General features: G+C 44.0%; 1 protein-coding gene across 7 annotated transcripts in view; it reads left to right on the top strand.

Annotated features, from left to right (window-relative positions):
• The window catches only part of LOC109439778 (NXPE family member 3-like), a 73,162-nt gene that overhangs the window by 27,144 nt on the left and 22,303 nt on the right, over nt 1-23,715 (top strand). The window contains exons 1-7 of one of the 7 annotated variants that reach the window (XM_088796729.1): nt 2,831-3,038; nt 3,377-3,766; nt 5,549-5,740; nt 16,265-16,361; nt 16,823-16,872; nt 17,000-17,099; nt 22,083-22,837. In XM_088796729.1, the coding sequence (XP_088652855.1) occupies nt 22,098-22,837 (740 nt within the window). In that variant the 5' untranslated portion in view covers nt 2,831-3,038; nt 3,377-3,766; nt 5,549-5,740; ... (2 more) ...; nt 17,000-17,099; nt 22,083-22,097. Of the gene's footprint in view, nt 1-2,830; nt 3,039-3,376; nt 3,767-5,548; nt 5,741-16,208; nt 16,362-16,822; nt 16,938-16,999; nt 17,100-22,082; nt 22,838-23,715 lie in introns of those variants that run through there. The other 6 variants (XM_088796730.1, XM_088796726.1, XM_088796727.1 and 3 more) reach the window with 6 other exon arrangements.

The following is a 23,715-nucleotide window of genomic DNA, read 5'->3' as shown; positions in this document are numbered from 1 at the left end:
AAAGTGTCCTAATGGCACCAGTAAGTGTGCAATTCAATGGCATCGTTGCTGTATCCACGGGCAAGAGTGTGCCCCCTTTGGGGATGAAGACCTCTAACTCTGCAGAGCCCAGAGTTGCAGGGATAAGAAGCACAGAACCCCCAGAGAATCACTGGGTGCAATGCTGCCAACCCCTGATTCCTATCAGAGACCCAGCCCCATATAGGGGTCTCCGATCTAACAAACACGACATGATCTCACTTATATGTGCAAAGCAAAAGAACAACAAAATGAGCTCACAGATGACAGAGAATAGACTGGTGGTTGCCAAGGGTGGGTATGAGGCTTGGGTGAAATGGGTGAAGGAGGTAAAAAGGTACAAATCACACCTCACATTTCCACACTCATGGGGATCAATGAAATACACAGCTTGCATCTAGGGAGACCAGACATGGGAGCAGTTGGGCCCGAGGCACCTGGACAGCAGGTTCTCTGTGAAGATTGCCCAGAGCCTGTTTAAATGGTCTGTGCTGCCCAATGGAATGGGCAGTGATGACCCCTGGTGGGGTCCAGCACCCTCCCCTGGCAGCCTGGAAAAGAAGAGACTATCCAGCCAGGTCCCACAGTTACTGGGGCACGGCAGGCATAGAACCCAGGACTCACCCCTCAGGCAGGCCACCCTTTGGGGTCCTATGCGAAGCCACTGGGTCCCTTGTCCTCTCTTCTGTCCACATTTCCAGCTCTTACCAATTGACTCAAGCATCTTTCACAGCCCAGAGGACTGCATGACATCAAGGCTCTGTGACTCAGTTTCCTCAAGGGTAAATGGAGATAACGACACACCAACTACAGAATGTTGTAAAGCTGAAAATGAGGCTATGCATGTTTATGGCCTGACTCAGATAAGAGGATTCCATGAAAATTTGGAACCTCTCTTCTTGGGCCTGGGAGGAGGGGTAAGCAAAGCAGACACAGGGCGGGGGCTGCCTGGCTGACTGTGGGAAAAGCTTAGAAGAAAGCTATTAGGATTGGGAAGGAACTGAGAGAAGGAAAAAGAAAGTCAGTCTGTTGCTTCCACCTCTAGAAGATCAAGGCCACTTCCTCTGATGAAACCACATCCTCCCACCCCATGGTCTACGCAGCAGGCAGTGCCCACCTCATCCTGGAGAGGGGTGGGCAGGGCCTCCTATGGAGCCAGCCTGTAGGTCACCAATGGTCCCAGCCCCCAATCTCTCAGCCCATCCACCACCAGTCACAAGCTGGAAGTGCCCTCATGGGAGACAGTCCCAGGGACTGTCGCTGGGGTGAATAATTACTCCTCTGAGTCTTCATCCTGAGTCCAAGGAAGGCTCTGCATTAGCCAGGGCTCTAACAGCTGTTCACGGAATCACCTTAGGAGCATTACAGAAACACAGCCTCTGGGACTCACCCCCACAGGTCTGCACTCAGAAGCTGAGGCCCAGAGATTAACTGGAGCAACCAGACGGAAGCATCCAGAAGCAGCAGAAGGCTCTGTGGAGTCAGCCAGACTGCAGTTCGAGTCCCGCACCTGTCACTTGAGTCAGGGACTTGGGGCTGAGCCTCCCGAGCTTTGGTCTCACATCTGTAGAGTGGAGAGGACAGAGGGCCCTGCAGATCCCGTGGGTGGAGACATGGCCTCCTGGAAGCCCACTCTTCGGGGAGGTGGGAGTGTGAGCCCACCCTCACTTCTTAACCTCAGGGAGGGTGTGACACTGCCCCTGGGAACAGACCTGGCCTGGGGGGCCTGGTTCACTCTGGGGACTGCAGGGGAGGGAGAGGGGCCAAGAGCAAGCTGGGTGCCCCTGGTGCTGGGGATGGCGCCCGAGGGCATCTGACCACAGCGGCTCCCTCCTCCTTCCCTCTAAGGGGCTGTAGCTGGGCAGAGACTCAGGGCCGCCTTTCCTTTCCTGAAAGAGCCTGAGCTGGTCCTGCTGCTGCTCCTCCCCCTGGGATGAGAGAGAGAAACAGAGGCTGAGAGACACTCAGAGAAGAGGAGAAAGGGAGAGAGAGTGAGAGACAGAGAGAGATGGAGACTGACTGCTAAGATGAGGAGGGCGCTGGCACAGGCAGGGAGCTGAGGTGGGAGAGGATTGGCCCCAACAAGCCAAGGTCAGGATCACACCCTTCAGTGTGGAGATGGAGGCTGGACACCTACATCGTGGCTCCCTTTGCACTGACCACAAGGGAAGCCCTTTTTCAATAGAGGAAAAGAAGAAGCCAGATTGATACAGGAAGTGCTGGTCACTCTGGGGCACCCAATTGGAGAAGGCTCCCACCCTTCCTCTGATCTCTGAAGGAGATCGTCCCTCTCCTGTTGCCCAGACTTCCCTGAGGTGCTGTATTGATAATTAATATCAATTGCTGTGCACAGGCTTAATTATGAGGCTCGACATGCAAGACTCACCATCACAAGGCACAACATAGAGATCAAAAAGGGTTTATTATAAAGTGAAAGTAAATGAATAATAAAGACAAACAGTAAGGCAAGTCATCATACCACCAGGGCCCAGTCAGTTAGAGTCACAGAAGCAGCACCGGCCCTTCATCACTATGGGCGAAATATCTTGCAGCAGCAGAGGTGGCCCGGGGAACAACCATGCCTGCCTCTGTTCTTCTGGGCTTTCAAGGACTTCACTAACAACAGTGGCAAGGAACCAATAAACATACGTGTCAACAACACAAGGAACTGGTATCAGATCTGGCTAGGAGCCGGGGCCCGTCCTTGATATGAGATTAGATGTATTGGAGCTCGGCCCAGTTACACTAAGGTGAAGGCCAGGCTCCACATCCTGTTGTTTTCTTGGTCCCTCGGAGGGCAGCCAATCCTTCCAAGACCAAGCACGTATCCAAGTCACTGTGAAAGTTTACATGCCCAAACGTCCCCAGGCAGACCTTCATATATTCTCTATCCCTTACAGGTGGCCCCACCACAGGGCCTCTCCTCTGGCTTTGAGGTCTGTGCTTGTCTTTTCATCTCCAAGAGGAGAGCAAGGTGATGGGTCTGCACCTGCTGCTGCTGCTGGCATGTCTGCAGCCTGGTGAGTGGCGAGGACCGTCCTGGCTCTGCCCAGGGCCATGGGGGAGCCCCCAGGAGGGGCTTATGCTAGGTATCTGGAGAAGGGGTCTGCTGGGGTGGCCGGCTAGGCCTCCTACCCATAACAAACAAAGGGCTGGTCCCACAGTGCTGGGGTCCCCACCCTTCACCCTCCCCCTAACCCGTAGTGTGGAGAGAAGGACACCCAACCTAAGGACCTTTCCTACCGTCTGTCACACTTCTGCCCTTGGGTGAGGGTGCCACCTGGTCAGGGCTACCTCTTTGTCCCCCACCCCCCACTACCCCCAATTTGAGGTTTCTTCCTCTCCCTCCCGTCCCCAGGTCGCTCAACAAAGTGCAATTCACAGTTTCTCTATGAAATAAAACAACCAAAGGAACTCTCAGTCCCTGAAGGTGGCTCCGTCCACATCCGGTTCTTCTTATGTCACCCCTGGGAGTTACCCAGTGTTCTCAGCGTGAGTATATCCTGGAGATGGAAACAGTTCCATGGGGAGACCATGTACAACACGACCCCGCCTTTCATCCGCAAGGATTTCGAGAACCGGCTCTCCCTGAACTGGACAGAGGACAGGAGGAGCGGCTCCCTCCAGATCACTAACATGCGGAGGGAGGACAAGAGTTTGTACTTCTGCCGAGTGCACCTGACCCCCCAGAATCATAGCAAGCAGGAGTGGCCGTCCATCCCTGGGACCAACCTCACCATCACCCCCGGTGAGTCCCGCTGCCCTGGCTGAGGCTTTTGAAGGCCACTGGTGCCCTCATCCCCCAGGCCTGGTCCAGGCCCCACTCTTGCTGACCTTCTCTCAAACTCCTCTCTCTAGCCGCTACTCCTGCCCAGCTGTTCCCATATCTGTGCCTCCCCACAGCCATGAGCACAGCCTGGCACACACAGTAGGTACCCAACAATGCCCTGAGGAGCCCCTGATTCCCTAGTAACACCCCATCACCTGTTTTCCCAATCCCCCTGCTTCCTTCTCCCACTCTGCTCCCCACAACACAGCCTCCAATGCTCCCTGCCCTGGTCCCATCTCTTTCTTCCCCTTCGCCATCTCCCTCTTTCTGTCTCCATCCTCCTTACCCTCCTAGCCTCTCGCTGACCCCCCAGTCCCCACCTCTCCCACAGGAGGCCCTGTGTTGTCCCCTTCTCCACTCTGATCCTGCTCCCCTGTCCTGGTCGTTAGAGGCCCCTCTGTAGCAGCAATAACAGCAGCTCCCGCTTACTGTGCGTCACAACCAGGCTGACACCTTGGTATGCATCGCGCTAGTTAACCTGCACAACCCCACAATAACAGCAGGTATTGCAATCATCTAGCTGTTCCAGATGGGGAAACTGAGGCCTGCAGAGCCTAAACACCTGCCCAAAGTCGCTTTTGTGATGCAGGTGAGATTTGAACCTAGTTGAACCCCAGAGTCTCCTCTCTTAACCAAGAGCCAATCAGCCTCACCTACTGACTTGATCATCTTGTTGTTTTGACCCATTTTTAACCTAACAATGGGGTGTGTTACATTAATAGACCTTCCTAATTACTCAGTGGGCATCAGAACTTGAACCTGGGTTTATCTGTCTCCAGGGCAGTGGGGGAGGGGCTGTCTCCCAGGAGCAGGCAATGAGTGGGCGTGTTGTCTGTAGAAAATTTTTTAGAAAACTAACAATTAACTAAACTGGATGCTTTTCGTAATCACTTGCCCTGGTAATTCTAAAGTATTAATATGTCAGTGATGAATTACTGCTCCCGGCTGGGAAGGACTCTCTTTGAGCCCACTCTTTATGCCCGCCCTCGGTAAACCACTGCCCCATCTTGACCACCATGCTCTTTCTAGGACTTAAATATTAATTTAACCTCAAAATCACATTCCAGTGCACACTAGGCGCCTTACACAAGTTTTCTCATTCATTAAAAAACAATCCTGTAAAAGGGAAAATACAGTTTGATTCTACTTAGATGAGGTCCCTAGAGTAGGCAGATTCACAGAGACAGAAAGTAGACTAGACATTATGAAGGGCTGGGGTGGCAGAATGGGGGGTTGTTGTTTAGTGGGGACAGAGTTTCAGTTTCGGAAGATGAAGAAGTTCTGCAGATGGATAGTGGTGAGGGTTGTACAACCATGTGAATGGACTTAATGCCACTGAACTGTACAGTTAAATATGGTTAAAGTGGTGAATTTTGCTATGTGTCTTTTACCACAATAAAGTTCCTTAACCCTGCGTTATAGTTGAATGTAAGTTATAATTCATCACTTACTGTTTGTAAGTGGTGAAATGAGGTTCTGAGGTCAGACCACTGGTCAGTGGCAGAGTCAGGATTTAAACTGAGTGATGTGGCTTCTCGGCCTTCAGCATTTCACCTTGTTACTCCCCTCCCTGTGTGAGAGCTTCAGAGGGTTGCTCCCCACCCCCAATATTCCCCAAACTAGGGAACAAGGTGTAACAGTTTCACCCAGACACCTCCAGTCCTCCAGGGGAGAATTTGTTTATTTCTCATGTCTTCTCAGCCCCCAAGAAAACCACCCAAGGCCCCACCAGCACCGCCACCCTCACCAACCTCAGTGTCTCTGGGGACAAAAGGAGCTCAGCGTCTTGGCCCCTGAGAACGGAAGCTGTGGTCGTCGTGGCACTGTTCAGCACTGTGCTCAAAATTGCAACTTTGTGAGTGACGGTCTACCTCATGCGGAAGAGAAGCAAAGGTAAGTGCTCAAAGACCCCGTTCTCGCCCAAGTTTCCCAAGTGGGTGTTTCTGAGAACCCACCTGCTCAGAATGACCACTGGTGCCCTTTAAAAATGCAAATCCCTGCGGGTTGAGGTCTGGACGTGGGAATCTGCAGTGTTAACAGTCTGCTCAGTGGAGTCTCTGAGTGATCAAGGTTGAGAACCACCGCTCCAGACCAACCCCTCTCCACTAATCTGATCATTTCAAGTTCTGTCTCTTGACTTAATCATTTCTCATCAGTGCTCACCTTTTGGTTCATGGGGAGAGAGGGTCTACACTGAAAAAGTAAGGAGAGAGAAGATGGAAGTTAGCTCAGCTCAGCAAACATTGGTTGAATGCCCATATTCTAGGGCCTGGCTTGTGATTGGAGACACTAGTAGGTAAAGCAGAAGCCCTGATTTGAAGGAACTCAGTGGGTAAGGCAGGAGAGGGGGAAGTTGCGTCACTGGGGATGAAGGAGGAGTAATCAAGGAGGACTCCCCAGAGGAAGTGACATTGGCAGAAAGTCTCAAAGAATAAAAGGAATTAGCCAGGGAAGGGGTGAGGGTGGTGTAGAAGTCACTGTTTTTCCAAGCAGAGGAAACCATTTTCGGAACTGTAAGCAGCTCAGTGCTTTGGAGGAGGCAGGAATAGAGGACACTGTAAATCACACCCAAGAGCCTTGGAACCCAGAAGCAACGTGAAGCAGCCAAGGGACAACCTCACTGTCTTGCAGATACATCAGTCTGTGCTGGAAAGGATGGAGGTGGGCCAGGCTTGAGCCAGTCTCATGCAGTGGCAGTGTGGATGGAGGGAAAGAGCTAGATTCTGGTAAAGGTTAAGAGGGGAGAGTAAGACTTGGGGATTGGATTGATGTAGGGGTGAGGGAGCAGGAGGAAGTCCCATGTTTACAACTTTGGTGAAGGGGGGTGTGATGAAACCACTAAGTGCATCAGGAAACAGGAAGTCAGAGACCTCCTCTAATTTGGGATAGGTTATATTTAAGATACCTTTGTTGTATCTGAGTAGAGATGTCCACCAGAAATTTGGACGTGTCCATTTACAGCACAGAGAGGACAGGGCTAGAGGCATTAATTATTTGTGTCCCAACACCCTCCAAAATTGATTTAATAGAAAATTTTCAATGAAAGGAGATTCGCCGTATTAGATATTAAAGCACAGAGGTGAAGAGCATCAAATCTGAGTTCCTGAAGTCAATCCTGGATGGGCCAACTCTGGCACAATGGTACTATTACTCTGTGCCTCAACTTACTCGTCAGGAAAATGGGGATAATAATAGTAATGACCCAGGGTTGTCATGGCGATTAAACGTAATATATTTAGAATAGATCTTGGCACAGCGTAAGCACCATATGAGCCTTAGCACTTATAATTATTCAGTTACCATAATATAAATGATGCAATACTGGCATATTAACATAGAAAAAGCAATGGAAGAGAAAAATACAAATATAGGTAGTATGAAAACGGGCCCAAATATATGTAGGAATTTTGTAGGCTAAAAGGTCGCATTTCTTTCTTGTTGTTGTTTGCTTGTTAAATAATTTTTTAATTACAGCTCATGTGCAATATTATATTAGTTTCAGGTGCACAACATAGTGGTTAGACATTTATGTTACTTACTGAGTGATCACTCCTATAAATCTAAAAATTACCCATTTGATATCATATATACTTGTCACAATATTATTGACTATATTCCTTATGCTATACTTACATCACCAGGACTATTTAATTTGTACTTCTTAATTCCTTCCCCTTTCTCACCCAACCCCCAGCCCCCCTCCCATCTGGCAACCATCAAAATGTTCTCTGTATCTATGAGTTGTTTCCTTTATAAATAATGCTACAATGAACATATGGATTCACATGTCCCTTCCAAGTAGTGTTTTGGGTTTCTTTGGATAAATAACTATCAGTAAGATTCTGGGTGCTTCTTTGTCTCTTGGTATAGGCTTTGTTTTAAAGTCTGTTTTTCTGGTAAAAGTACTGCTACAGCAGTTTTGTTTTAATTGTTTATTTGTTGATCTGAAAGGCCCTGAAAAATTATTAGCTTGACTTCCATTCCTGGTCAAAAAAGTGGATCTGGGTGTCAGGCAGCTGAGGGTGGGCAAGCATGACCTCAGAAGCGTAGCATGGTGAGCCAGAGGACCAAGCCAGGGCCAGCCAGTCAGTGACAGCTAAGTGACTAGGCAGACTGGGAGCTAGGGTAAGGAGTGGCTCTTTTCCTGGCTCCATTAGAAGGTGAGCGTGTACTGGTTGGGGCAGGCATTTGTATTTAAAGGATCCTGGTGGCAAGATGAAGATGTCTTATTCCCAGAGCTGCTAGTGCACATGACCCCATGGGGGTTAAATGAATGGAGTCCCGTTGGTTCATTGGCACCTCTGTGGATTTATTAAATAACATTTTCTTGCATTTGTGGAGGAATAGCTCTATATTACTTGTGTTCGACACTGTCAGCTCATCCTCCATTCAGTCCCTGAAACCTCAGCTTCGGGCTGCTATTAGAAACCTCCAAATTAAGAACATGTTCATAAACCGGGGCCATATCGCCTCAAAATTAGACAAAACAAAAGCAAATAAAGCAAAATTCAGGTCTACAAACATAATTTCCATGTATCTCTTTTCCAGATAACTCTCCCTCCCCTTCATCTACACTCCCTATTCCATGAAACCACCCACAAGAGGTAGTAAGGCAGCCAAATTTGGTGACTCTGCTTGCCTCAAAGAAATGACAAAGTGGCCACTGCAGAAAAGGGAGAGATGGGAAACAAGGAAGGGGCTGAGTAAGAAACCAGAGCTGCATATATCAACAGGAATCAATTTCAAAAACATATTGAAAATATTTGCAGAAACAGATATTTTGTTGTTTGTCAGTCAAAGACAATCATATATATGTATACACACATATTTTATGTGTATATGTGTATATTCATATGTTATAGATATATATACATATATATTTCATGGATACATTTTAGGAATGATATAGAACTTATATGGAAATCATAAAGGTCATAATGGTTATCTGGGAGAGATTGAAGGGAGAGCAATTGAGGACATATTTCATTTCTTTAACAAATCTGAGGTGTAGCAAACTACAATTTGATAGAGCTGGGTGGTGGGCATTTTGTTGTTATTTTCTATAACATTTATTTATTTATTATTATTATTATTATTATTTAAATATTTTATTGGGGAAGGGGAACAGGACTTTTTATTGGGGAACCGTGTGAACTTTCAGGACCCTTCTCCAAGCCAAGTTGTTGTCCCTTCAATCCCAGCCGTGGAGGGCTCTGTTCAGCTTCAAGTTGTTGTTCCCTCAGTCCCAGCTGTGGAGGGCGCAGCCCAGCTCCAGGTCCAGCCGCCGTTGCCAGTTGCAGGGGGCGCAGCCCCCCATCCCTTGCGGAAGTCGAACCGGCAACCTTGTGGTTGAGAGGACGCGCTCCAACCAACCGAGCCATCCAGGAGCTCAGCGGCAGCTCAGCTCAAGGTGCTGTGCTCAATTCCAGCCGCAGGGGGCGCTGCCCACCATCCCCTGCGGGACTCGAGGAATTGAACTGGCAACCCTGTGGCTGAGAGCCCACTGGCCCATATGGGAATTGAACCGGCAGCCTTCGGAGTCAGGAGCATGGAGCTCTAACCGCCGGAGCCATCGGGCCGGCCCCTGTTGTTATTTTCTTATACTTCTCTGTAAGTTGAAATTTTCACGAATATAATATATACTCTACACCTTTAATTTTGTAGATATTATTGCTTTCCTACTCTTGTTGTCTTTGAATTTTTACAATGAGTAAGTTTAAGGAAAAACATTAACTAAAAAACAGTGTAGAGGCTGGTCATCAAAATGGCGGTGTGAGGTGAGCCTCTGTAAAGCTACCCTGGAATTTACAACTAATCGAACAACAATAACTCCACAAAGGACTACCTGCACAGCAGACAGGCAAGACGAAGAGGCCCACTACTGAATTCACCTCAAGGTGGGCGCATTGCGCAAGTGGGGGAGGAGGGAAGGGAGAAGTGTGGAGATGGAGCCGCGCCGGGTGCAGGACCCAGACCTAGTTCAGTGCTCCGAGCGCGCTGCATCCCAGAACTACTGCAGCTGCGGGAGAGGGAAGAACTCGGACTGCTAGGGCTCCGCTTATGGCCCACAGGGCTGAGGGGACAGCATATAACACGGCTGAACCTAACCTCATGGCAGAGACCTCAGAGAAAAGGCTGAAAACAGTGGTTTAAGCCCTCACTGCTGAGCAGAGAACGGAAGCCTTAGGCACTGAGACTAGCCGACCCCTCCCTCCCCTTCCAGAGCTCGCCCCGCCACCACCTGCCCAGTGCTAGAAACAGAACAGTAGCAGTGTTAGATCAAGAGAACAGAATATTTGGTGTTCTGAGAACTGTGGACCGCAGACACAGATTCACAGACCAACTAGTTCCAGCAAAGGGGAGGGAGCTGTGGAAGCAGGACCGGCTGTGGTGGTGGTCACCACCATTGCTCTGGGCCACCTCTCTCAACTCACCCCGCACCTGGCCCCACCTATCTAGGCGGATCCCTGCAGGAGTAAACAGAACTGATGAAACATACGGGTTCTGAATCTGGTGCAGGAAGAGCTTTGGAACATCAAAAGCTCTCCGCATACCCACATGGACACTGCACCCTGTGACCCAGGCAAACTATTAACAGAGAAGTCCGTCTCCCATGAATCCCCCCATTGTGTGAGAAGCTGGAATAGTGCAGAGAAAGCATAGCACTACTGTGTGAGAGAGAAAAAAGAGGCTGCAGTCGGAGACAATAAAACATTCTACCAACAAGTACTGGAAAACAAAAGAAAGACTTCTTCCTATCAACCTGTTGCAGAAGCCACGCCTGTAGATGTCTAGGAAGAGAAATAATAAATCAGTAATTGCCATGAATAACCAAGGCAACAAGATAGCTCAGGAAGAAAGTGAAAAGTCTCCAGAAAAGGAACTTAACGATATGGAAATACGTGACTTAAATGACAGAGAACTCAAGATTGCAGTTCTGAAAAAACTCAATGAGATGCAAGAAAACTCAGAAAGGCAGTTTAATGAACTCAGAAACACAATCAAAGAACAACACGAGCATTTTATGAAAGAGATTGAAATTTAAAAAAAGAACCAAATAAAATTTCTGGAGATTAAGAACTCGATAGAAGAAATTAAGAATGAAATAACCAGCTTAGGTAGTAGAGTAGACCAGATGGACAAAAGAATCAGTGACATCGAAGATAGAAACCTGGAAATTACACAGATGGAAAAAGAAAGAGACTCGAGACTTAAAAGAAATGAAAGAACTCTACAAGAACTTTCTGACTCCATCAAAAAGCAATATAAGAATAATGGGCATACCAGAAGGAGAAGAAAGAAAGAAGGGAACAGAGAATATATTCAAATAAATTGTTGATGAGAAATTCCCAAACTTGTGGACAACAATGGAGTCTCGATTCCAAAAAGTAAATAGAACACCTAATTACCTCAATCCCAACAGGCCTTCTCCAAGGCACATTGTATTGAAGCTGTCTAAAAACAACGACAAAGAAAGAATCCTCAAGGCAGCCAGGGAAAAGAAGACGGTAACCTACAAAGGAAAGCCCATTAGATTGTCATCAGATTTTTCAGCAGAAACTCTACAAGCCAGGAGGGAGTGGAAACAAATATTCAAACTATTGAAAGAGAGAAATCATGAGCCAAGAATAATATATCCAGCAAAGATATCCTTTAGATGTGCAGGAGGAATAAAGACCTTTCCAGACATACAGAAGCTGAGGGAATTTTCTAATACACGACCTGCACTACAAGAAATACTAAAGGAGGCTATTCGACCACCATCAACAGGGACAATTTGTGGCAACCAAAGCATAAAAGGGGGAGAGTAAAGGCCTGAACCGGAATATGGGAATAGAGAAAGTAAGCGTGCTGAAGAAAATGGAATACTCTAAATATCAGACTTTCTTTGACATAAACTTAAGGGTAACCATTCAAAAAAAAAAAAAAAAAAATCCAGAACTGAAATAGATACTGTAACAAAAGAAGAAACAGAGGGAAACATCATAGAATACCACCACACAGAAATAATAGACAACAACAAAAAGGCAAAGAAACAATGCAGACACAGCCTTACCAGAAAACTAAAGATAGAATGATACAAAATCCTCACATATTGATAATCACCCTAAATGTAAATGGACTGAACTCACCAATAAAAAGGTACAGAGTAGCAGATTGGATCAAAAAACGAATCCCAACCATATGCTGTCTCCAAGAGACACATCTCAGCTACAAGCACAAGGATAGACTCAAAGTGAAAGGGTGGAAATTGACACTCCAAGCAAATGGTACCCAGAGAAAATCAGGTGTGCCATAATGATATCAGATGAAACAGACTTCAGGGTGAAAAAGATAACAAGAGACAAAGATGGACATTTCATAATGGTAAAGGGGAATATACAACAAGAAGACATAAGAGTCATCAATATTTATGCCCCCAATCAGGGAGCACCGAAATATACCAAGCAACTACTAACAGAACTAAAGGGAGAAATTGACCAAAACATAATTATACCAGGGGACTTATATACATCATTGACAGCTATGGATAGATCATCCAAATAGAAAATAAATAACGAAATAGTAGCCCTAAATGATACATTAGATGAAATGGACACAATTGACATATTTAGAGCACTTTGTCCTAAAACATCAGACTATACATTCTTTTCTAGTGTACATGGAACATTCTCAAGGATAGACCATATATTGGGACACAAAATCAGCCTCAGCAAATTTAACAAGATTGAAATCATACCAAGCATATTCTCTGATCACAAGGCTTTGAAATTGGATGTCAACTGCAAAAAGAAAGCAGGAAAAAACACAAATATATGGAGATTAAACAATATACTTTAAGAACGACTGGGTCAAAGAAGAAATTAGAGGAGAGATCAAAAGATACATAGAAACAAATGACAATGAAAATACATCCTCCCAAAATTTTTGGGATGCAGCGAAAGCAGTTTTAAGAGGGGAATTTATATCATTACAGGCCTAGCTCAAGAAACAAGAAAAATCCCAAGTAAATAGCCTCATGTTACACCTTAAAGAACTAGAAAAAGAAGAACAAGTGAAACCCAAGGTCCGCAGAAGAAAGGAAATAACAAAAATCAGAGCAGAACCAAAAGAAATAGAGAACAAAAAGACAATAGAAAAAATTAATGTGATAAAGAGCTGGTTCTTTGGAAAGGTTAACAAAATTGACAAACCCTTGGCTAGACTCACAAAGATAGAAAGAGAGAAGACACGAGTTAACAAAATCAGAAACGAAAAAGGGGAAGTTATCACAGACACCACAGAAATACAAAGGATCATCCAAGAATACTATGAAGGACTATATGCCACCAAATTCAATAACCTAGAAGAAATGGACAAGTTCTTAGAAACATATAGCTTTCCAAGGCTGAACTATGAAGAACTGGAAAATCTAAACAGACCGATCACCAGTAACGAAATTGAATCAGTCATCCAAAACCTTCCCAAAAGCAAAAGTCTGGGACCTGATGGCTTCACTAGTGAATTCTACCAAACCTTCAAAGAGGATCTGATACCAATCCTGCTCAAACTCTTCCACAAAATTGAAGAAGACACAGTACTCCCTAACTCATTTTATGAGGCCAACATTACCCTGATACCAAAACCTGCTGAGGACAACACACACTAAAAAAAACTGCAGACCAATATCTCTGATGAATACAGATGCAAAAATCCTAAACAACATTCTAGCAAATCAAATACAACAATGCATTAAAAAGATTATTCATCACGACCAAGTTGGGTTGATCCCCGGGGCACAAGGATGGTTGAACATCCCCAAATCCATCCATGTGGTACATCACATAAACAAAATAAAGGACAAAAATCATACGATTATATCAATTGATGCAGAAAAAGCATTTGACAAGATACAACATCCATTTATGATTAAAAAGTTAATAAGATAGGTATAGAAGGAAAATAGCTTAACATAATAAAAGCCATATATGACAAGCCCTCAGCTAATCTCATAATTAATGGTGAAAAACTGAAGCCCTTTGCTCTACGTTCAGGAACACGACAGGGCTGTCTCCTATCACCTCTGCTTTTCAACATAGTGTTGGAAATCCTTGCCAGAGCAATCAGGCAAGAGAAAGAAATAAGAGGCATCCAAATTGGGAATGAAGAAGTTAAATTATCACTCTTTGCGGATGACATGATGCTATATATAGAAACCCCTAAAGACTCCACCAAAAAGCTATTACAAACAATCAACGAATACAGTACAGTTGCTGGCTACAAAATCAATGTACAAAAGTCCATTGCCTTCCTATACACTAACAATGAAATCTCAGAAAAAGAAATACAAAAAACAATTCCTTTGCAATTGCAGCAAAAAGAATAAAATACCTAGGAATAAACTTAACCAAGGATGTGAAAGACCTATATGCTGAAAACTATAAGACATTTTTGAAAGAAATTGAAGAAGACACAAAGAAATGGAAAGACATTCCGTGCTCATGGATTGGAAGAATCAATATAGTTAAAATGGCCATATTACCCAAAGCAATATACAGATTTAATGCAATCCTCATCAACATCCCAATGGCATTTTTAAAAGAAATAGAACAGAAAATCATCAGATTTGTTTGGAACCACAAAAGACCTCAAATAACCAAAGCAATCTTAAGAAAAAAGAACAATAATGGAGGTATCACACTCCCTGACTTTAGCTTGTACTACAAGGCAACTATAATCAAAACAGCATGGTATTGGGAGAAAAACAGACACATAGACCAATGGAAAAACTTGAGAATGGAGAAATAAAACCACATAAATGGACAGCTAATTTTTGACAAAGAAGCTAAAAACATACAATGGAGCAAAGACAGCCTTTTCAATAAATGGTGCTGGGAGAATTGGATAGCCACATTCAAAAGAATAAAACTGGACTGCTACCTGTCACCATGTACCAAAATTAATTCAAAATGGATCAAAGACTTAAGCATAAGACCTGACACAATAAACTGCTTAGAAGAAAACATAGGTACTAAACTTATGGACCTTGTGTTCCAAGAGCATTTTATGAATTTGACTCCAAAGGCAATGGAAGTAAAAGCTAAAATAAACGAATGAGACTACATGAAACTTAAAAGCTTCTGCACAGCAAAAGAAACCATCGACAAAATAAAGAGCTGACCTACTGAACGGGAGAAGATTTTGGAAACAGTGCCTCCAATAAGGGGCTAATATCCAAAATATACAAGGAATTCATGAAACTCAACACCAAAAAAACAAACAACCCAATTGAAAAATGGGCAGAGGACCTGAAAACACATTTTTCCAAAGAGGACATACAAATGGCAAATAGATATGTGAAAAAATGCTCAACATCACTAATCATCAGAGAAATGCAAATAAAAACCACAATGAGATATCACCTCACCCCAGTCAGAATGGCTATCATCAATAAGACAAATAGTAACAAGTGTTGGAGAGGCTGTGGAGAAAAAGAAACCCTCAGACACTGTTGGTGGGAATGCAGACTGGTGCAGCCGTTATGGGAGGCAGTGTGGAGGTTCCTCAAAAAATTACGAATAGAATTACTGTATGACCCAGCAATCCCTCTCCTGGGTATCTACCCAAAAATCTGAAAACATTTATCCATAAAGACACGTGTGCTCCAATGTTCATTGCAGCTTTGTTTATGGTGGCCAAGACATGGAAACAACCAAAATGTCCTTCGATAGATGAATGGATAAAGAAGTTGTGGTATATATACACAATGGAATACTATTCAGCGGTAAGAAAAGATGATATAGGAACATTTGTGACAACATGGATGGATCTTGAGAGTATGATGCTAAGCGAAATAAGTCAGACAGAAAAAGCAGAGAACCATGTGGTTTCACTGATATGTGGTATATAAACCAAAAACAACAGAAGAACAAGACAAACAAATGAAAAACAAAACCTCATAGACACAGACAATAGTTTAGTGGTTACCAGAGGGTAAGGGGGGTGGGGGGTGGTAGATGAGGGTTAGGGGGATAAAATATATGGTAATGGAAGGAGATCTGACTGGGTGGTGAACACACAATGGGATTTATAGATGATGTAATACAGAATTGTACACCTGAAATCTATGTAATTTTACTAACAATTGTCACCCCAATAAATTAACAAAACAAAACAAAACAAAACAGTGTAGACAGGATATGTATATGACAAAACCATGTGAAATTCCCAGTGCAGGACTGGAGGTTGGGAAATACCGATACACTTTTCACTGTCCCTTTTTTTACTCCAGGTGATTTAGAGTCTCAGAACCACATCGAAGTTCAATCAACAATAACAATATTGGTCATTGTTTTAGCATATTTGTATTCTTTTCCTTTAGATTTGATGTCCCAGCTCTCTGCTCCACCCTACATTATTTCATCGTATGTATTTCAGGGCAGTGGGCACTGACACAAGCTGAATCCCGCCCTGACTCCTGCAGACCTCAGTCACCTCTCCGTTATCCTCTGGCATAACCCAGGCTGACTCGCAGGTAGATGCCCTCTCCTCCCTCATGCCCAAACCCTCCCATTATGGAGTCACAATATACCAATAAAAAAAATCTACAATGAACACCAAATACATTTTATGAGAATTTACAAATGAATGACGAAATATAAGTTCTCTCATTGGTTACTTTTTGGTATAGTGAATTATTATTTAAAATAATTGTGAAAGAGGTCATTAGTGTGAAGACCCAGGGGTGACCTTGGCTTCCCCAAATAGAATATACCTGCTTACAGGAAGCTGCAATGTTTTCGAAGTCAAGAAGGTGAGACTCTAAATTGTGGGGGAAACCTAGTGCTTCGAATGGTGGATTTTGAGAGACACAGTGCCCGGAATAGATTGCAGTATCAGGCAGAACATGTACCCCTCTAGGAAAATTACCAGATAACAAACTCTTTATAATTGGGAGGGGCTATCATAAACGTTTACTGTTCTATGCTCCAACAGGGTTCCTGGTTCATACTGGATATTTCAGAGAAGAGTCTAGGTTGCCATGGGTCCGTTCATGGGGCAAAGCAAGGGGTACAAGATTCTGACTGTGGGGTTGGTCTTTCTGGTCTGGGTGAGTACTACCCTTTTCTCCACTCCTGTGATCGCTGGCTTATTTGTTGTCTCCTTATGCAGCCCCAATGGGATTGATTACTGCCTTAATCTGGAAGAGGGGACTGAGGGAGCTTTCAATCTTCTCTCTGCCCCTGTGTGACTCCACGTCAGCAATTGCAGGGTGGGATGCCATCTTTAGGAGGCGGATGAGGGGTTGGGTGTTGGGGTCTATGAGGGGATTAGAAGCACAAACCTGGAAGAGATTATTCACAGAAATTCCAACAGAGAAAAAAAGAAGCTATTCACATTGTTCTCAGCTCTCTCACCTTTTCTGCCGAAGTGTAAGAGAAAGAGATAGACGTCTATGGTGCCCAGTCATGGTTTTTAAGCACAGAGAAAAAGAGGCAGGGCTCTTTTTCCAGAAAAAATCTTTCTGTGGAAAGAGTGGGCAATTGGCTGGAGTGACCTTTACGGTGTCTTTTGGGAACTCAGCTATGGTGAGAAGCTAAGAATACCTTCAGGAAAAGGCTTTTCCCTTTTTGTACACAGGTCAAAACTGGAGTTGTGGTGCTTTATGTAGCTATAGATGCACATTGTTTGGCCTGTTTAAATTCAGGTTTAAAACAGTTAAATGGGTTATTGATAATTAAACAGTAGGAGATTTCACATGAAAATATGGATTTCTGGTCTCTATTAAAAAGTGGTTGATCTCAAAAGATGGGTTCATAAATTGGTCTTTATTATAAGAGCTTGAAGGAAACTGGCAGGGAAACCCTAATTCCTTAATAAACTGGTTCAAAGAAAGTGTTGGTTTCATTACCAGAGAAACCTTTCATTGTGAGAGAGTCAGACATCCTGGTGCAGCAGCCAAAGCATCCCACCTTTTAAAAAAAACTTGAATTATAACATACATAAAAATGTAGAAATCATAGTGCTCTTCTAAATAAAAGATAACAAACCTGTATAATCATCACTCAAGTCAAAAAATAAAAATTATCAGTATACCCATAAACTCCCTCTTTTGCCTCCCTCTCCATCACTACTCCCCTCTCTTCTTTTCAACTATAGACATTATAGTGTATTTTTGCATGTTTTTGCATTTTATAGAAATGTAATCATACACTATGAACTCTTTTATGTGTGTCTACTTTCACTTACTCAATATTTTTGTGAGATTCATCTACATACACATATTTTTGTGTGTGTAGGTGTATGTACATGCATATTTGATGGATACTTTTTAGGTTGATATAGAACTTATATGAAAATCATAAATATCATAATGGTTATGTGGGAGAGATTGAAGGGAGAACAATTGAGGAAGTATTTTGTTGTAGTGTAAGGCTATTATTTGTTAACTTTCATTTCTTTCTAGTACTCTAGTGTACGAACATGTGACAATTTATTTATCCGTTTAACTTGAGATGGATTTTTGGAGGGGGCTATTTTAAATATAGCTTGGTTCACATATGCGTGCCTTTCTGTTGGATATACGAGCTAACCTGCGTGGTCCTAAGGTATGCATCCCTTAAATTTCAGTACATACTGTCAAATAGGTTTCCAAGCAATTTCTGCAATTTATGATCTCACCAGCATGATCTGAGAGATTCAGTTGCTTCAGAGCCTCAGTAACATTGGTACTGTCTGTCTTTTAGTTGCAGCCTTTCTTTGATATGTAAAGGTATTTCACTGTGGTTTTAATTTGCATTGCTTTTCTTACCAGTTTAGCTGAGCACCTATTCATGTGTTTATTGGTCATTGGTCCTCTATTGTGAAATGCTATTAAAGTATCTTCTATCCATTTGTAAGTTGTCTGTCTTTCCTTATTAATTTGTAGGAATTCTTTGTAGATTTTGGGTATAAGCGCCTCCATTTGTTGTACATGTTGCAAATATCTTCTCCAGCTCTGTGTCGTGCCTGCCTTTCACTCTAATACTGTCTTTTGAGTAAAACCAATTATTTATTTTATTTTATTTTATTGTGATAAGAACATTTAACATGAGATCTACCTGCTTAACAATTTCTTAAAATGTACAACATGATATTACAGGTGCAGTGTTGTACAGCAGATTGTAACACTTACTCCTCTTGCTTAACTGAAACTTCCTGCCCATTAATTAGTAACTCCCCATCCCCCCTCTCCCTAGACCCTGGCAAACAACACTCCACAATTCCATTCTATAAATTTGACGATTTTAGATACTTCGCATAAAGGGAATCAATCATGCGATATTTGTGTTTCTGTGACTGGCTTTTCACACAGCGCAGGGAGCTGTGTGGAGCCAAGATGAGGAGCTGTGGTAACAGTCCTGGCGTGGAATTAACCCCTGGTCATTCACAAAAGCTGAAAGCATTCACAGACTCTACAAAGGAAGTTTTTATAAAGTTAGGGCAGAGAGAGAATGCCCATGGCAGTGTCCAAAGATGTCAGCTGCCTAGGGTAATAAGAAGAGAAACACCGGTGTTGTGTCAGGGGGTGGGGTACGCGGGGAGTCCAGAGCCTGAGAGTGGACAGCTGCACTAACTTCAGGTTAGCTTTTTCTTATGTAGGAAAGGGGGAGTAGGTCAGGCAGGTTTGAAGCTGGGAGCTAAGGGTTCTCTTCCTGATCCTATGGCAGTGTACCGAGGGTGGGGATTCTGGCAAGAGGGTGTCCTGAGTCTCTCTACCAATTTAGGTAAGTCTGGTTTCACGCGGGGCTAGAGTGTAGGAGCTTGTCAGGTAGTTTTATTATTTCTCACAAAGGGGATTGGTCTGTGAATTGTTCTTGAATCTGTGTGTTCCTGGAGGTAAAGAGGATCCAGAGCTTCCTACTTTGCCACCTAAAAGATGTCACTCTGAAGTTTTCTCTTTTTATTTCTTTGTACACAGATTGTATTTTTCTTTTTATAATTCCTCTTTGGTTAAAGAGAAATTAAGCAGAAGATTTTTAAAACTTGAAGTATTTTGCACATACGAGAGAATATATATATATATACCGTGTATATATATACATACACATGATATACATGATATATATATATACATACACGATATACATTATATATATATATATATATATATATATATATATATATATCATGTATATGACATACCAGGAATAATAAAACAAATATCCATATAACCTCCCATACCTACTAATTCTTTGCATGTTACACATTTATTCTGGGTCTTTCTTTCTCCAATCTGTTCAAATTTGCTGTAACCAGAACTCTTGGCTACTCTTACTGGTCAGTTCAAATCTTCAGGTCCCTTTGTGTGGTGGCAAAGCTGCAAGTGAGAGGAGGAAAAACAGTCTCTGCTTCTAGGAACATGGGTCATGTTCACCTGCACTTTTTTTTTTGCCATTTGTTAGTGATGGACGGGGAGCCATTCTAATCTGTGATCTCCCAGTTCAGTGGCCCTCCTGATATTCTCCCAGCCCAGGATGAGGGCCTGTGAACAGGCTCCACAAGGATCAGACACCTTACCAGGTATACAACATCTGACAATTAAGCTCGCAAATTTGTTGCAACGATGTTGTTAACCTTTTTTGTTATCAGAGCGATTACTCATTATGAATTTGTACCAACTGGACAAACAGTTAACTAGGTTTACGATTTGGAAGTGCTGAAAAGGCTGTGTGAAAAAGTTAGACAACCTGAACTTATCACCAATAATTCATGGCTCTTGCATCACGACAATGCACCAGTTCACATGGCACCATCTGTGAGGGAGTTTTAGCCAGTAAACAAATAACTGTATTGGAACACCCTCCCTACTCACCTGATCTGGCCCCCAATGACTTCTTTCTTTACCCGAAGAAAAGGAAATAAATATTGAAAGGAAGACATTTTGATGACATACAGGACATCAAGAGTAATACAACAAGAGCTCTGATGGCCATTTCAGAAAAAGAGTTCCAAAATGGCTTTGAAGGGTGGACTAGGCGCTGGTGTCGGTATAGCTTCCGAAGGGGAGTATTCGAAGGTAACCGTAGTGATGTTCAACAATGAGGAACGTAGCACTTTTTCTAGGATGAGTTTGCAACTTAATTGTCCAACCTCATACTTCCCCCCAAGATGCCACGGGCCTCTGTGGGCCAAGCATCCCAAGGAACCACACAGTAGTGGAGTTGGAGCCCAGACTCTGTGATGTTCATTCCTGCTCCTCTCCAGCCCAGAGATGAGCCAGTCCTGTGAGTGTTTCTCCTCCAGCGATCAAATCAGACACTGCAGCCTCAAACACACCCTCCATGTGCTACCATGGATTTTGAGACTTGTCTTGTCTGAATAACACTTGTCTGAGCAGAGGGGACTATGGTGGGTGTAGGCCAGTATCTGATAGGCCAGGTGCACAGGCTTTCTCTCACATCTGTTACCACCCTCCATTACACAGAACATTGCTTCTCTCTACTGCTCTTCCTGTTTGCATCCTCACACTTCTCTGGTTTGTATTTGTGGTGTTGTGTTTCTCAGAATATGATACAAGAGAGCTCTGAGCCCCCGGAGGACACTCTTTGTTGTAGCAAACACCATTTCTTCCTAGAAAAGAATCTGCCATATCTCAGTCCTTTTTCAAACTCACACCTGTGTCTGTGCCTTTCTACAGCTTCTCACTTTTCCAATGGTTTCTGTAGTTGAATCAGAGTCCAATTAGAGAGGGAGTTCCCTAGGGGATGGTCTAACCTCCTTCTTCTATAACCCTCAGCAGCATTGAGGAATGGGCTTGCTCACCCACAACTCTGTTGGAAATCTAGGGTGGAGATGGTGGGAGAGAGGGACTAGGAAGAAAAAAGAGGACACTTAATCAGAATGACAGGTTCTGGAAGGAAAGCAGGACTTGTGAGGCATGAGGAAAGCTATAGATGTGACAGTTGCATGCAGACCTGTACTTATCTCTGTGTACGTTGTGGCGAGGGGGTGGGTGGGGGTGTGGGGAAGGTGGTAGTAGAGGGAATAAGGCTGAGATAAGGAGACAGTTGAGATCCAGAGACATAACTTCACCTTCACACAAGATGAATGTGGTAATGACTCAGACACGAGGCTGATGAGTGACAGACAGCCTGGTGCAGGCAGGATAGGACTCCTGGCAGGGGGGACTAGCTTTGGTGAGTGGACAGCTCCTGCCCAGAAGAAAGTGAGGGAAACACAAACCACTGATAGAGTCTCCTTTCTCTACCCACAGGTCCTCTATTTCAAGATGTCTTGGCCTGACAGCACCGTCCCTCGGCCCCCCGCACCCCGCCCTGCCTCTCAATCTGCCTCTGAGTCCACAGCATCTCCCTCCCTCTTGGACTCTCTCCCCCAGGAGCTGGCCAACCTCACCCACCTCCTGTACTGGCCTCTGACCCCAGGAGATGAGGGGGACTTTTTGGCCTCCACCAGCCCCCAGGCCTCCACCTACCACCTGAGGGGTCCTGCCCAGACCAGCTATGCCCTGAGAGGCTCCCTGGAGGCCATCCTTATCGCCAGAGACCACCGGGGCCGACTCAAGACCCACGGTGGGGATCTGTTTCGGGCTCAGCTGTTGGGGCCTGACTTGAAGGCTGGGCTCCCTGGGGATGTCCAGGATCTGGAGAACGGCACATACTTGCTGTCCTTCCCCCTGCTCTGGGCTGGGAAGGCCCAAGTACAGGTGCGCCTGATCCACTCCAGCGAGGCAGTTGGGGTTCTGCGAAGAATCTGGACAGAGAAAAGGGCCACAGTTGATTTTATGGGCTACTTTCGGGGCCCCACAGGAACTGAAGAGACTGTCATTTGCAATGTTGACCCCCAGTCAACTGGAACAAGAGGGCCTACCTGCCAGTACAGGGATGTGGATTCGGGTGAGCTCTGGTTCTGTGCTCGACCCTCTACCCTGCCTTGCAGCTCTTTAGTTGGGCACTCAAGTGGGCGTTACCTGAAAGTGACTACACCACAGGATGAGGCCCTGCTGTCGTGGTAAGAAAACCCAGAATGTGGGATGCCGGCCCCACCCTAAGCCACATCCTGCCTTTTGAATATTGTCCCTGTGATCTAATGGCCCTCCCCAAGTTACACCCTCATTTATTCTTACTCTCATTCAACACATGCTTTTTTAGCACCGTTATGTGACAGACTTTTCTACACAGATAGATACCCTGTTTCCCCAAAAATAAGACCTAGCTGGACAATCAACTCTAATGTGTCTTTTGTAGCAAAAATTAATATAAGACCCGGCATTATATCATATCATATCATATCATATCATATCATATCATATCATATCATATCATATCATATCATATCATATATCATATCATATCATATCATATCATATCATATTAATTACATTATATAATACTCAGTCTTCTATTATCATAAAATAAGACCAGGTCTTATATTAATTTTTGCTCCAAAAGATGCATTAGAGCTGGTTGTCAGGCTAGGTCTTATTTTTGGGAAAACACAGTATATATCACAAAAAACTGGTCTGGATATCCATTTAGGAAGATTACAGTTGATTTCCTGGAATTCTCCAGGAATGATAAGAAATGAAATATTCAAGGCAGTGTGAATCACCTCAGGGCAAAAGTGGCTTGAATGCGTCATTCATTTCTCCAAATTCCTGCCTACACTTATCTTTTCATCTGAAGATTCTTTACTTCGTTAGCTTTTTAATTATTTAAAAACCCATTTAAAAATATATTTTTAAGAAAACCTTTTTGTCCGAATTTTTAGTTGTTCTCAGTGTATTTTTGTTGTGAATACTTGGGTCTGCTATATGACCAGGAAAATTAAGTCTCCATTCTATTTTAATTGTTTCCGTTGGTAACTTTAATATTTGTTGCTTCTATTTC

The sequence above is a fragment of the Rhinolophus sinicus genome, chromosome 3 (assembly GCF_057876585.1).
Source record: "Rhinolophus sinicus isolate RSI-liver-muscle chromosome 3, RSI-T2T, whole genome shotgun sequence".
Classification (NCBI taxonomy): Eukaryota; Metazoa; Chordata; class Mammalia; order Chiroptera; family Rhinolophidae; genus Rhinolophus; species Rhinolophus sinicus.
This window is presented reverse-complemented; position numbering and strand designations above follow the sequence as displayed.